General features: G+C 31.4%; 1 protein-coding gene across 3 annotated transcripts in view; it reads right to left on the reverse strand.

The window, feature by feature from the left end:
- The window catches only part of LOC123259543 (protein rhomboid), a 184955-nt gene that overhangs the window by 11219 nt on the left and 156876 nt on the right, over nt 1-16860 (reverse strand). For all 3 annotated transcript variants that reach the window (XM_044720116.1, XM_044720118.1, XM_044720117.1), the window contains exons 6-7: nt 13219-13361; nt 9252-9364 (exon numbers count right to left, since the gene is read on the reverse strand). In XM_044720116.1, the coding sequence (XP_044576051.1) occupies nt 9252-9364; nt 13219-13361 (256 nt within the window). The remainder of the gene's footprint in view (nt 1-9251; nt 9365-13218; nt 13362-16860) is intronic.

A 16860-nucleotide genomic window follows, 5' to 3' on the forward strand; every position in this document is an offset into this window, starting at 1 on the left:
TTTTAAATTCGCGTTGTAAACGGATTTCACAGAGGCCGTTCAGCTGTGCCAAAAAGCGTCGGGAGCAGAATAAGAGACCCGGATACTCTAAGATGGATGTTTAAGTGGTAGCGTCGAGACTTAGCGATGCGAAAACTCTCAAGAAAGGAGAAAAGGAAAGCAGTGATAGGAAAGAGAGTGAGGGGATTTATAAAAAGTGCCTAAAGCATATCCCACACTGCTACACGTGTGGGACATGACCGGAACGCCAGAGGGGCTATTTCCTATTCGATTGAGGGGAATTTACATGCAGGTCAGGTCTCCTCGCACGAGGATAACTCGCTAGCTTCAATATGCCCCTTGTCACCAGAAGACCTGGATTCACATCAGTTGCAGTGTCAATTTCGCCTCCATTTCATACAATAACAAGTTAATAGCTTTCTCGGGTTCCAACACCTATCACTATCACTATCACTGATTTCGTTCGCTCCATTTTTCCCTTTTCCGAGCTTCTTATTCCTATTCTTGTGCGCCTTTCCATTTACGTGTCACTGGGATCTGGATCCAAGAATAACACATGCACCAAGACATGGCTAGAGGAGCTAGAGAGGTTCAGGGAAAAGGCGAGCGAATAACAGAAAGACCGACTCGTGACTGGGTTCAAGTCGCACGCTGATAACGTCCGTGTGCACTATAATGGCTTGGTATGCACGCGGTACACGCGACGCCCCGGTACAGTTAAGCTGGTAGTTTCTAGTTGGTACTTTGTAGTCTGCAGTCTCCAGTCTCCAGTCTGCACTTGTAGTCTGATGTCTGATGCCGAGAACCAGGAAAGAGAGCACCCGGAATGGCAATCCCAACGACTAAATCGACGTACGGAATCCGACGTACCTCAGTAAGCTCTTGTGCAAAGAGTTTAAGTACTTTCTTAGCAGAAAACGCGACCCATTTGTAACCAAACCGCTACCGTACACCCGATCTTGCCTGCTCTTATCGAATTTTTATTTTTACTCCTGCGGATAAATCCATGCTCATGTGCACAAACATATAAATGTGTACAAGCTTTTGTTGCCATCTCATTTTGCTTCCATTTGAGGACCTCGAGTTCTACTAGGTTACTTCGTCTCGAGCTTAATGCTCATCGTAAAAGCCAACGTTATGAGTTGAATCGGCGACGCACTTCGAGAGGATACCATTATTGTCTTGCTGTGGTTTGTCGGAGAACGGAAAAGAGATGGTGGAAAATTTAAAAAGGCTTTTGGCTTTTTTCCAATAGCCGTATGAGGAAAACCACTCGCGTTTATACTTTGAATATGATTCTGATTTTAGTTTTGCGGGTCGAGTAATGGGTGGTTAAAATTGCGGATCGGTGAATATCGAGGGGCATATATAATAGGAGGAAAAATAAAATGTGGATTGAAAAAATCGATGGATTTTTTTTTTAATTTTGTCAGAGAACATCAAAATTTTTCAACCTTTGGAATTTTGTATCTCATCTTACAAACAACTTATTGAAAAATGTTCTATATATTTTTGGTAGGAAATTGAACGTTCTACAAAAAAGGTACACTGATAAAAAAATTAACTTGAATAAAGAGCCAAAATCTTAAACCAAGAATACCATTTTGAAGAAAATTATTTTCTTGAGTTAAGAGAAACAATTCTTGAATTAAGAAATTATTCTTGATCTAAGAAAATTTTTATTGTCTTAAGAATTTATTCTCTTGACTCAAGAAAATCATTTTTCTCAAAATGGTATTTTTGGTTCAAGTTTTTGGCTCTAGAGTCAAGTTATTTTTTTTATCAGTGTACAATTTTGTCATTTAATTCCTATTTTTTTTTAATTCTTAAAATAACATCCTCAGATTAAATATTTTTTAAATTAAAGGAAAAAGTCCAAATTTTGAAAATTTACGGAGGATATTTTTGGTTAAGAATATTTTTGTATGCTTCTACACTGATAGAAGGATTTCTTAACATTTAAGAATATTTCTTTGTATTTAAGAAATCATTTCTTAGTATTTAAAAAATATTTCTTTGTATTTAAGAAATATTTCTTAAATATTAAGAAATATTTTTTAAATACTAAAAAACGATGTTTAAGAAATGATTTCTTAAATACAAAGAAATATTCTTAAATACTAAGAAATTCTTCTATCAGTGTATGATTGATAAAAAATTTACTAATCTTTATTTTAAATACTTTCTATCTAAAAAAAATAATTTGAACACATTATTGTTCTGATTATTGATATATCATATGTTTTTTCGATAAATTTACTTTTTCAAAAGTTATTTAAAGTCAAAGCCAAAAATCAAAAAAATTTTGCCAATTTAAGATCTGTCTTTTTAACCTCGAATAACTTTTGAAAAATTGAATTTATCAAAAAATCATGAGACCTTTTTTGAGCGTTCAATTTCCTGCAAATAATATAAAACACTTTCCGGTAAGTGGCTTGTGAAACAAGATATAAAATTTTAACGTATAAAAACATTTTTCCCATGTTTGGTATTTTGGAATTCTTTTAAAAAATTTCAAGATAATTCAAAAATACAATTTGTCATTTTTCACACACGCTTATGTATAATATTCGCATGTATGTAACAGCAGAGAAGAGAAAGAGGTTTAACTTGTACCAAGGGATCGAAAGTAATAGTGTGCGCACATGTGCAGTGTTTACGGTTACAATTTGTATTTGTTGTTGAGATATCGCGTTCCAGCACGCATGAATCCTATCAGAGAGTGCTCACATACGAGATGAATCCACAAGTACACCGATAACGTACCGCGAAATGCGAAATGTCTACGGCATATTTCGGCGTACGTGTGTAAGTGACATAAGATACAAAAGGGAGATTGAGTGTAGGAGAGAAAGAGAATGTATTTATGTGTGCACTTGTGTAGTAGGGACGTGAGAGCTTGCTATTGGAATCCGGCATCGAGGATCGATTTTCGGACATGCCAAGCATTGCATAAATCGTATTGTTCGTCAGGAATTCAGCTGAATTTACTACCTACTAAAGCTTCTGGTTTTGCTGGTCTGTCTAATGCTCGAAACACCCACCCCATCACGCTGGAGTGAGTAGCGGTGAGGACCGCTGGTACACAAATTAATTACGGATTGATGGAATAAGGATTTTATTTATGATAGCTTCTATGCTCCAGTTTGCGATGAAAAGCAAGTTTCGGGATTGTAAGACGACAACTTTGGCTATTCAAGATCAACTAATACCCAAACTGAAGACTACTTCTCAACTATCACTCCTCTTACTTACTCCTTCTCTTCCGATAATCCCGATTTATCTTGCTTGCTTATTGGGAACAATTAATTTATAATTACACTGATGAAAGGGTTTGTCAATATTTAATAACTTTAATAATTTTTTGACATTTAATAATTTAATAAATTTTGATTGATTTTTAATAAATGTTGCTTTTTTCCGCAAAATATTTATTAAGAGTGAAAATTAATGTATTAATTTTTTTATTTGTGTAGAGAGCGTGTTTTTATTATGAATTTCTCTAATTATTAAGATCAAAGTTATTAAACCTTAAATTATAAATAATTAATTAGTGTTAAGGAAAATCTATTTCTAAATTTTAATTATCAATGATAAATAGTATCATTATTATTATATATTAATTTGGGTCTATTTACGGTATCAAGACCCGACTAATCTCCGTGCTCTTTAGGGACAACAAATTGATAATTAGAGAGCGTGTTTCTACTCCAAATTTCTCTTATTATTAAGATCAAAGTGGTTAAATTATGAATATCAATTAATTATCGTTGGGAAGGAAATGGTTTCGGTTAATAATCCGAAAATCCGTCTTTAATCTCCCATTGATCTCATTTTTAATTAAAAAAAATTCAATTAAAAAATTAGGTTACTAATTTAAATAATAAAAGAGATAAAAAAAAAAGTACTGTGCACTCTAATTAATAAACAAAATCTTGAATTAATTTCTTTTATGACATTGTAGTCTTTGATTACTTTAGCAGATATTGATATTAATAACGACGATCAGCTATTAAAAATTAATCTATATTAATAAGAAAATAAGCAAAATTTTGTGACTAGTGATACATAATTAAGAAATTACCTTGTACTTCGTGAATTATTGACTTTTTAAAGATATAAGCTCATTCCGATGTAACATTCATCAAGACCTTTCATTTGAGTACCCACATCAATTTTTTATATATTTATATATATTATATATATGTATATATGAAAAATATATCAAAATGCATGTGGGTACTCAAATGAAAGCTCTTGATGAGTGTAACATCAGGATGAGCTTATATCTTTAAAAATGTCAATAATTAAGAAAGTACAATGCAATTTAACATAATTAAGAAACGACCTTGCATCTTGAGAACTATTGACATTTTTAAAGATATAAGATCACCCCGACATTACACTCATCGAGACCTTTCATTTGAGTACTCACATCAATTTTTCATATATTTATATATATTATATATATGTATATATGAAAAATATATCAAAATGCATGTGGGTACTCAAATGAAAGCTCTTGATGAGTGTAACATCAGGATGAGCTTATATCTTTAAAAATGTCAATAATTAAGAAAGTACAATGCAATTTAACATAATTAAGAAACGACCTTGCATCTTGAGAACTATTGACATTTTTAAAGATATAAGATCACCCCGACATTACACTCATCGAGACCTTTCATTTGAGTACTCACATCAATTTTTCATATATTTATATATATTATATATATGTATATATGAAAAATATATCAAAAATGCATGTGGGTACTCAAATGAAAGCTCTTGATGAGTGTAACATTAGGATGAGCTTATATCTTTAAAAATGTCAATAATTAAGAAAGTACAATGCAATTTAACATAATTAAGAAACGACCTTGCATCTTGAGAACTATTGACATTTTTAAAGATATAAGATCACCTCGACATTACACTCATCGAGACCTTTCATTTGAGTACTCACATCAATTTTTCATATATTTATATATATTATATATATGTATATATGAAAAATATATCAAAAATGCATGTGGGTACTCAAATGAAAGCTCTTGACGAGTGTAACATTAGGATGAGCTTATATCTTTAAAAATGTCAATAATTAAGAAAGTACAATGCAATTTAACATAATTAAGAAACGACCTTGCATCTTGAGAACTATTGACATTTTTAAAGATATAAGATCACCCCGACATTACACTCATCGAGACCTTTCATTTGAGTACTCACATCAATTTTTCATATATTTATATATATTATATATATGTATATATGAAAAATATATCAAAAATGCATGTGGGTACTCGAATAAAAGCTCTTGATGAGTGTAACATCAGGATGAGCTTATATCTTTAAAAACGTCAATAATCACGCAGTGATTGCAATGTTGCTAATATCCGTTACAAAAAATAAAATAGTAAAATTTACTTTGATTCTTGTTTTTTTCATGCACTCTTACTCATTCAGGAGGTTCTCAATTAATTTACAATATAATAATAAAAATAAGTTGTAATTAGGATCGAACAATGACTCGAAATTACATTGATAGAGTATATTAACTGATTTTAGAAAGCGAGTCGACAAAAATGGCACAAACGGAAGCAGTTGTCGGGGCATTATATTTACACACATCCATTTATAATATTCACACACATTAATATATATAAATAGACGAGACAGAGGTGTTGGTACAAAAGCGAGGAAGAAGACAGTAGCGTGAGCACACGCGTGCTGTTCATCGAACCATGATCCTCTTTCACCGCAACGATGAGTTGTTATGCACGTCTCTTTCGCAATAAGCTTTTCTGCAGATGAATCAAAAGGAGAATCCTGAATGAATCGCTCACTCGAGAGCTGATCCGAACCCTTTACTCCCTCCTCCTCCTCCTACACACATTCAGTTAGTGTTTTATCTGGCTCTCACAGCGTGTCCACAGAGCCAGAAGGAATTCCTACAAGTCGACTTGCTCTTTCGCCTGGATGCTCCTCAGCCGTCGACGAACAGAGAGTAGGACAAGGGTGATCCTCACGGTTGAGCTGGTATGCATCGCACGATAACATTTCTCATTCTTTTCGGACTTATTTTCTCCATTCAGCATCGACATGGCTATACACATATTGACACAGATTATTTCTTCCAGCTATTATTTCTTCGCCATCGGAGCATGCCGAAGTCGCGCGAACCCATTGTACTGTAAGTATGTTTCCAATAGAAAAAATCCTCTAGAGTCGGTTTGTTGTGATATTCGATAATCTAAACTCTCTTTTAAAATTTAGATAAATACGGTGGGAAATTTGTATGATAAAAAAATTGATTCAAAAGAAGAAATATTGAATCAAAAAAATTATTTTGAAGAATTTGATCTTTTACAGAGCAGAAAAAATCTCAAACTAAGAAATTTTTTTTTGATTAAATTAATTTTACTTAATTTAAGAATTTTTCTGGTTAATTTAAAGCAAAGAAATTCTTGAATTTAATTTTTTTTCTCTTCTATTAAGTTAATTTTAAAAGCTGTTAAATTTACAGATATGAATATGTAAAAATTACATTTTTAAATAATGTTATATTTACAAAAAAAAAAATTATAATTTACAAAAATAAATCTGTAATAATTATAAACTTAAAAAAAAAATTTTGTATCATTAAATGTAAATTTTTAATAAGATTTCCATAAAATCTTATTAAAATGTCTAGACTAAAAAGTCTATAAAAATGGTCTAAGATTAAAATCTTAGTCCATAAAATGTGAAAATTTAAAAAGATTTAATAAAATTTCCAATAAAGAAAAAGCTTCAATTATTGACAAGGGTCTAAATATTGACACTTTAAATTATTTTTAAATATATTTAATTATCTGTAATAAGAATAACTATCATATAAATTTTTATAAAATTCTAATTAATTAAAAAATTTCAAAAAATTACTCAGTTCAAAATATTAAATATTAATTATTAAAAAAAAAAAAATAAAATTAGTTCTTTTTTATTTAAAAATTTATATTTTTCTTATGCAATTTTTAGCAAAATTTTTCTGTAATTTTAACAATCCTTCTTTCCATGCATACTACTGAATTTCTGGTAGAAGCAGGTGGATATGATGACCCAGCAAACTACAATGCACACCGCGGTTATGATGTTGTTAAATCCCGCGTGTTCTTGACTTGCCAGTAAAAGTACTGACTAGCTATTATATACCGGCATCTAGATCTCCATCTCCATCTCCATTTAGCAGCCATAGATCTGGGGATTCCTTGCCAGGTAGGAAAGGACAGGCCACTGCACCAACAGTAACAGTAATAGTAATAGTAACCGTAATAGTAACTACCATAGTATAGTTGCAGCGGAGTAAATATACTGGAGAAAGTACTTGACACTGTGAAAATACTGAAAACATAATCCCTGGCTGCTACTGATGGTATACCTGGTGAACGACTACTATCACGGTAGTCTGATGATAAAAGTGGAATGGTGGGGAAGACGGGATGCAGCCTCATGCCGTTTATTATTCATGTCCTCTATTTGCAACGTTTTACTTTCATGAGCATTAATACGCGAGGATTTGCTCCCAATCGGATTTATGCAAATGGCTATTGGATGTACAAGCTACTCTCTGCTGGTGAAGGTACGTAGTGTGTTGTGTGCTGTCTGTATGCATATTTATATATATACACCGAGCAACACACCGTCGGTTGCTCGGTGTGTTGCGTCTCCGCGCATTAGTGGACGGTGGAAACTGCCCGTAAATAACGTGCGTGTGATTTTCCAGGGAAAACAACTGCCAGAGGTAGAGTTCAAGAGAAGCTTGGAATGAGACACACGCTAACGGACAACATAAATATATGCGTGCTAATATATTAAATATATTTAAACCGTCTCGTCTGCTGAATAGAAATCTGCGATATTTAATTCGTTTATTCAAACTCGAATCACCACATAATTGTTCCATTTTCATATGTGTTTATTATTACACATTTGCCAATTCATCATTTTCACCATTATTATGTATATAAGCGCCGGCGGTATATATTAATACTAATGCTCGCGATAATGATAACTGTTATCATTATTGTAATTACTGGCTACCTACAGTGAGTATTCCTGCTGAGAATTATGAATTGTGAAGAAATTATTTTTGATTTTAATAAAAAAAATTCATTTTACACAGAAAAAAAATATATCGACGGTCTAATTAGCAATTGGTCTAACTCTTTAGATGATTTTTTAACATTTTCATGAAGTAATAGTCAAGTTATAAATTATTTGAATGATCTGAATCAAAACATTATACTTCTATTAAATATTAAATGGTTTTTTAAAAAATGATAATAAATTTTAAACTAATTATTTTTTCGTACAAATGGAAGATTCTCTAAAATGAAGTTAGACAATTTGCTAATTAGAACGTCGATATTTGAATCAAGTAAATTAAATTAATTTATTAGATGTAAACTACTGTTAATATTTTGCTTTATAAGGAATTGTAACAAGAGCTGATTTATATAACTAGAAAATCGAATGCGCTTTGCGCGCTTCTGTCAAAATTTTTATTAGCGACAATTTAATTAAAAAAATTTGCAATTAATCAATATTTTTACAAATTTTAGTCATTAATATTTAACTGTTGCCATAGTAACCGTTGCTATGGAAACCTTTGCCTTGATAACCGTTGCTAAGATGGTCACCATAGCAACGAAAAGCGACAACAATGAAAACGTCGCATCAACTTTTTAATAAAGGATTAATTTTCTGATTTATATTTTGATCTAATTTCTTTAAAATATTTATACACTAATATCGAATAAGGGCTAATGTCTTCTATTATTTCATGAATAAATTTTTCATTGTTCTTCTTATTAAGTTTAAAATTACGGTATAAATTAAATACTCAATATTTTACATGTACGTTAATGAAATTACCTGTGTATGTTTGCCATTCGGCCAATGCCTTGTTAAATTATTAAAAAATTAATAAAATCAATTAATTAATTATTTAAATTAATTTAAATAAATAAATAAATAATTTTGAAGAATTTAATCTTTTTGATTTGAATAAAAAAAAATCTTAAACTAAGATTTTACTTAGTTCAAAAATTTTTCGTCTTGATTCAAGTTAATTTTTTCTTTCAGTGTATCATATAAATATAATGGCATCAAATTTAGCTTATTATCTTAATTATATAGATAGCCATAATGACAACAGTGAGATTCGTTAGCTGAGAAAGAGAAAAAGAATTAGATAAAGTACTTACCGGCTAAAACTCCGGCCATGTAGACAGCGGCGATCCTCAAACTCCCGTGAACCATTTCAAGGGGAAGTCCCACGACCACCTGTACCCCCAGGTTAAACAGCAGGTGTAACCACCTGAAAATAAAACACAAAAGAATAATAAATTAGTAGTGGATGGATAGGACAGTGGATGTCCATGAGAAAGTCAGTGACATAATTCTAACTGTCGTATAAATTGATATGATGAACATAAAATAGCAAAACTCCCGCGAATTTGTACGACAATGCCAAGGTACTATTACTATTACTATTATTCACCGGATATGCTATTTAAAGTTTCTTTCCCCACGACATTGTCCTATAAAACGTTTTAATTCACAATTACAGTTCGCGAACCAACTTTAAATTACATACATCAATTGTGATGAATGTTAATTAAAGAGAAGAACAGTGATGTGCAGAAAGAGCAAGATGATGAAGACGAAGACGAAGATGAGCTGAAAGGTGGAAAGGAACAGCCAGAAGTAAATTTATTTAAAGGTAACGAACGTTTGTCAGCAATGCTAGATGTAAAGAGCTCGAGTTTTGCTAGCGAGGTGTCTTATCATTTTGTGCTCAGGTGGACACACAAGGAGTCGTTTTCTCAAAACTCGAAGAAACTTTGCCGAATGGCGCCAAAGAGGAGTGAATTGAGGCGCATCATTGTGGTTCTGCGAGCAAGACTCATCCAGAGATAATGAAGCTCTATCACAGGACGGTGATGATGGCTGGAAAAGTTTTAGCGGGAAGTTATATTTGCGTCTCACATAATCATTTAGCAAGGAGGGTGCTCTAAGTGCTGGAGAATAAATGTCTCAAGTGTATATAGGTATATATATAAATACAAGTTGGCGCGAGGTGGTAATTCGAGAGGGAAATAGTATATGGAGAGGATCGATGTCGTTGCGATGCAATCATCCAAATGGCGCGTACGAGGAGAAGCTGCTTTCATACGGGAACTCGCTCTCGCCTTCTTCTCAAAACTCTATTTCTACTGGTGGAGCATTGAAGTTGGTTCGGCACAAACGACTATATCCAACAGCAGGTTATGGGCTTTCGACGATTTATCATTGACGGAGTTCGGGCGAACGCAAATGACGAGAATATCGAGTTCGGGTATCGGAATATCGAGTAGTTGGTAAAACGTGGAGAGACATGATAAGCGAAATTTTGCTTTTACCTTAATATCCTTTGTCCAAAGATATGTACTGCACAGACGTATACATCGAGTTTATTCAAATTTCAATGGCTGCTCAAGATAATATCGGCAAACGGTTAACAGAGAATAGGATGGTTATCATTTATTATTTATGATTTATAATTACAAGGGGAAATAGGACTGTCAAATTTACAGTTTTAATGTGAAAAAAATTTTAATCTAAATTTTACGGTAGAAAAAATTTTAATTCAACTAAATAAAAAATATATTGATGGTGAAAAATTATTGATCAAAATTCACGGAAAAAAAAAAAAATTACATTATACACTGATAGAAGAATTTATTTGTATCAAAAAATATTTTTTAATAAGTTAACAAATCATTTATTAGAGACGACTTTTTAGTATTAAACAAATACTTCTTAATATTTAAAATGATTTGTTTGTATTCAATCAATCTTATATTTATTTATTAAATATTAATAAATCTTTTTAAATATTAAGAAATATTTGTTAAGCTAAAAAGTGGTCTCTAATAAATGATTTGTTAAATATTAACAAATATTTTTAACTATAAATAAATCCTTCGATCAGTGTATAATTTAACGTGGCGTATAAAAAACTGGAAAAATTATATTTTTAAATTGTAATTATTACAGATTTTGTAAAAATTATATTGTAAAATGTAAATATTACATTGAAAATTAACATTCAAATTTTGAATTTAAAAAAATGTTATTTTGACCTGCAATTTTCCTAGTTTTTTTTATTCGAAACGACGCTTATTACTATTTATAATGTAATTTTTTGATTTTTCTTTTTTCCGTGTTTTAATTTGATGTTTTTTGAAACAAAAAATTTAATTTTTGTAAAAAACCAGTTTTAAAAAAAGAAAATTTTAGCTTAGGTTCTTTTGAAAATAATTTTCTTGATCAAAAACATATCTTTTAAATACAGCAGTTTTTCGTTTGAGTGCAGATAGCTCGGTAATACACTTTTATATGAACTTTAGCAGTAAAAGGAGCGATGAGTATCTGAATGTTCATTAGTATTGTTTCTATTATCCGTAAAACACATGGAAATAGCCCGACACATTTTGATGGCAATAACCGGTTCTGAGATAAGGAAAGATGAAAAGCTCGAAGAAAAGCTGAGGAGTTTCCTGAAAACGCGGAGCTGCTTATCTTGGGAAGACATACACGCACATCACCACCACGACCAGAAGACAAAAGAGCGAACGAGTGGATAATAAAGGTGAGCGAGAGGAAAAGTTTCGAGCGAGAAAGACCGAGACAGAAATAGAACAAGACGCGTCTCTTCTCTCCAACTACTCTCCCCTTATCTCCAGGTTGCCATGAATAATTTAAAAAGCGTCGTGTACTCGGCGTAGCTGCTTCTTTACCCGTCATCGCGTCTTTCTTCGCCACTCTCACCTTCATCTTCGTATTCGTCCTTACCGTCCTCGTTTTCATCCTCTTTCCTTACGAGGTTTATATTTTTTATATTTATTTTTATTTTTATTTTCACTCACTCACACCCTCGCCCGTTTCTATCCTCCCTAGTACTACACACTCGACATTTTATTTTCCAATCGGTTTTCTTATAGCGGTGTTGAGTGTTGAGTGTTGCGTATTACACAACTATACACTACTCGATATTGATGGGGAGCATTTGCTTTATAGAGCGCGTTTAATTTTATTGCTACCGGTTAATGGAAAGTGTCGATAGAAACTTTAATTTCAACTTTTGCCGTTTATTTATTGGTATTATAAAAATAGAAAAATAATATTCATTATTTTATATTAATTTCTAGTCGTTTAATTTGATATAATTTGTGTTGAAATTTTTATCTCAATGCTTCAGAAACAATTTTTGCTTTTTTGATTTTACTTCAATAAATTTATTTAAATTTTTATTCATAAAATAAAGATATAAGCTCATCCCGATGTTACACTCATTGAGACCTTTCATTTGAGTACCCACACCAATTTTTCATATATTTATATATATATTATATATATGTATAATATGTACCAATAAAAAATATGTCAAAAATGCATGTGGGTACTCAAATGAAAGCTCTCGATGAGTGTAACATCGGGATGAGCTTATATCTTTGAAAATGTCAATAGTTCACAAGATACAATGTCATTTCTTAATTATTGACATTTTTTGAGATATAAACTCATTTCGATGTTACATTCATCGAGACCTTTCATTTGAGTACCCACATGACATTTTTCATATATTTTATACATATATATATATATATATATATATATATATATATATATATATATATATATATATATATATATATATATATATCAAAAATGCATGTGGGTACTCAAATGAAAGCTCTTGATAAGTGTAACATCGGAATGAGCTTATATCTTTAAAAACTTCAATATTTAAGGAAGTACAGTGCAATTTAACAAAAGTCATTATTTAATAAAGCAAAATTTTATTTATTTATAATTCACAAGTCACGGCAGTCACATAGCGACTGCAAGGTTGCTAGTAATAATAATTTGAAAAAAAATATTCTAATTACTTAGTCTTTATAATTTGAATTTTAAATATTAAAAAAAATAATTTAAAAGTATAGATAAAAATTTAATAAATATATTTGATATTTAAATTTATATAACTTATGAAATATCAATAAAAAATAAAACCAATTACTTTAATATAAGTTTGAGAAACTTATAAATCTTTGATTACTTTTTCTTCAACATAAAATTTTTTCCTAATTTTATTATTATAATTATTAAAAATAAATTTCGACTTACCCAGCATGTAAAAACATGTAAAAAGCGAACCTCCAGAGCTCGAGGCGCTTGTCTGGTCGATAGATGAACACACTGTCGATCGGTACGGGTCCAGACGGATTTACTTCACCCATCGCCACCGTGTAGTAGGTGAAGAAGCCCAGCTGCAAAAGACAATAAAAAACAGATCCAATTAATAACCACGACAATGACATTGTAAATAACGGGCCTCGTAAAATTGCGGTGCGGAGCAACACGCGTTCGACCGCCGCACTAGTTATTACTATGAATAATAAATAGTCCCAATAAACGTCACTAGTTTTTATAAATCATGGCCTTTTACGTGCTAACGGTAACAAGATTACGCAGTTCTGATCCAAATTTACGAGCGAACTAAGAGGGCCTTCAAAAGCTTCGAGCGGTTTATAGATAATAACATAGAGTTACACACAAAGTGCTTTACTATTTTCACCGGCAATCCATTTACTCCAAAGTCATACGCTCAAAGTACCTCTATTTCCAAATCCATGCTTCTATTCTATATTCGATAGCAATGCGAGAGTTGATTAACTTTTTGTGTTACTTTTATTACGAATCCTATTATTGATTTTTAGTTATATCATAGGTCACTGGCTATTCAAGTGACATCCATTTTCATCTTTTGCATCAGCAATACCAATAGTCAAAGTTTCTTATCCACTTTTGCTGTTGATTAATTGAGTTTTAATTTTACGGAAAATAAAAATTGTTATATTTATTATTTTTTGCAATAATTAGCCTTAATTTTAATAAAATTCTCAAAATTTTACTTTTTTGCCATTAATTATTACTGATGTTACGTTGTGGTTTTGAATTAACGTTTTTTTATTATTTTAAAATAATCCGAATTTTTATTCTACTGGTTGAATAAATAAAAAAATAAAAATAAATAATTATATAGTTAGTGGTTGAAAAATACCAGGACCAAAATAAATTTTAATAATTTACGTCCAAAAATTTGGACGTAACACTGATTTAAATTGTTTAACTTTTATTGCGACAATTCATTTAAAATTTTTCATTTTATTTATTTTGCTTTGATTTAACAATAAAACCTATTAATTTTTCAAGTTTTAATTCCCAAGCTGTGATTACTATTTAAAAATTAAAAAAAAAATATTTTTTTTACAGGCAAAATAAAATCATTCATTCAATTTAACAACAAAAAGCTTATTAATTTTTCACTTTTTATTCCCGAGCTGTAATTGCTATTTAAAAATTTATATTTTGCTTTTTTACAAAGCTAAAAAAAATTATTTATTACGTTTTAAATTTTTTTCCAAAATTAATTGATTGATTAAATTTCATTAACCAATCAAAATTGTTCCTTTTGAATAAAATAAAATTATTTATTAGTGCGCTACATTAAAAAAATTAATTCCTTAAAATTAATTTGACAAAGTAAAATTAAAAGCGTCTAAATCGCCGAGCAAAAGTAAAAAAGCTTTAGCAGCGGCCATGATAATGCACAATATCACTTCTTTATGTATATTGCTTCTGAGGGTAATTAAACTGCAAGACCTCGAGGATCTGTGCAGTATAATGTGGATTGTAGAGTATGTACCATGTAGTGAGTGAGTAACGAGTACACAGATCCGTAAAACAAGACCAGGACTGGGTTGTTTTCAGCGGTAAATATAGGACGAACATAATTTCCTGGATCCTCTGCTTTGACGGGTCGCCTTTGTGAGGAGCTTGTTCATTTGACCATCCAGAAGTGGCGAGTCATTGAAAAAGCGCTTTGCTGGTGTGCCAACGAACGTTGGCTCATCTTCCTTTTACCGTTATTTTCCCTTCCGGTGGAACACTAGACATAGACACAAGTTGCCCGATTAAAAGTTTCCTATCGAATCAGCTACAATTCTCCCCCAGCAACACTAGTCGCTCCAGACCAATTGTTTCCATCATCCTCTTCCTGTTTCTCTTTCTCTATTTCAGTTTCCACCCTCCTGCACCCTCGAATGCAACATGTGCCATTGTCCAGTGTCCAGTGCCTTATAACGTGGCAACTTTTCACTTGGAACGTTCCTATTTTCCTGTCCCAATAAATGCCAGGGAATTCCATTTGTCGGTGGTCCTCTCCCACGGAAATCGGGCTTGTACACTCTCTGCTCTCGGCTATACTACGTGTCCAGCACAATGTACATACATAGTTATAGGTCTGGCTATAAATATATACCGCCGGCAACAACGAACAGAAGTTTTACCGGAAAATAGAAGAGATAGACAAGAGACCGTCACCTTCTGGATTTTTATGTTCCAACAAACTTTCTCGTAGCTTCTGAAAAAGCTTGCTATACTGTACACTTCCTATCCCGATATCTATTCACCGACTTGAACATATTTTATGCACATCAGTAGACACCGAGCAAATGCAGTCCGACAGTGACGGGAGTCATTGTTCGGTCAGACACTGATTTTTACACCGCAATTGACAATTTACTGAGGAAATATTTTCGATAGTTTTCTTATCCAAATTATTGGAACTGGCTGATCAGATCCTTCGATTGTTTTATTTATTCACAACTTCTATTCACAATCTGGTATGAATTATTGATGCTTGTTCTGATTACTTATTCGAGGAGAGAAAATAGAAGTATTGACATAACAAGTGAAGCGCTAGATTAAGTGACGATTTTAAAACACTCACCTGTATTTATAGTTTGATATTCATTACTGAATATTTTTATCTAGTGATTCAAAGTTTATCGTTAATCAGTCCATTAAGGAGCCTCGGAAAGGTATTTTTACAATTTTTAAAAAATTATTTAATGAATTATGATAAGTTAAAGATAACCAACCTGTTTTGCGTTATTAAAAGGTTTGACTAATTTAATAATCAGTTTCTCGGGTGATATTGAGCAGTTACTTTAAATTTGAAATCCAATCTTCTCTTCATTATATTTAATGGTCAGATTATTGTGAGTTAAAGTTATTTTTGTCAATTAAAGGAGTAATTTTAGTAATTTTGTAAAGTATCAACTTGGACTGATAAAATAAATTATTAACTGTTAATAAATTCACTTATTTAGAAACAATTTATCAATTTATTTAGTCTAAGATTTTATTTTCACTTTGATTACTTTTATATGTATTAAAAAAGCCTTTCTTCTGTTATTTAAGTTTTAGAAAGTAACCATACTTTTGATGATCACTGCTATTTAAATAAAGTTCCTTTCTACAATTAAAATATCATGCCTAACTACGTAAAATAATCATCCTCTCAATCTTTTTTCACAGTCTGAATACTTTGTAGCATAGTAATAGTTATATTAGTTTGTTCAACTCAGTGCATCAAATTAACGGAACGATTATTTTTAAAAAGACACGCTACTTTTGAAGATACCTTGTAATCACATATTTTGTGATAAAAAAGCATGCAGTAAGCAAACAAGTTACCTCGCGATTAAAGATTTCTAGTCCGTGGTTTACAGTGTTGTAGTGCTGGGGGTGGGTGGTTAAATTTAAGCTGAAGAAGAACAACAACAAGAACAATAAGTACAACAACTAGAGCTATTATAATAATAATAACAATAATAGTAAGAGTTGGAGGAACACCAGCGCTAACAACAGGAGGAAGAGTATCAACCAGTTAGGTGTTGTGTATATATAAAGAGATATTGC

This window comes from Cotesia glomerata, linkage group LG2, assembly GCF_020080835.1.
Source record: "Cotesia glomerata isolate CgM1 linkage group LG2, MPM_Cglom_v2.3, whole genome shotgun sequence".
Lineage (NCBI taxonomy): Eukaryota > Metazoa > Arthropoda > Insecta > Hymenoptera > Braconidae > Cotesia > Cotesia glomerata.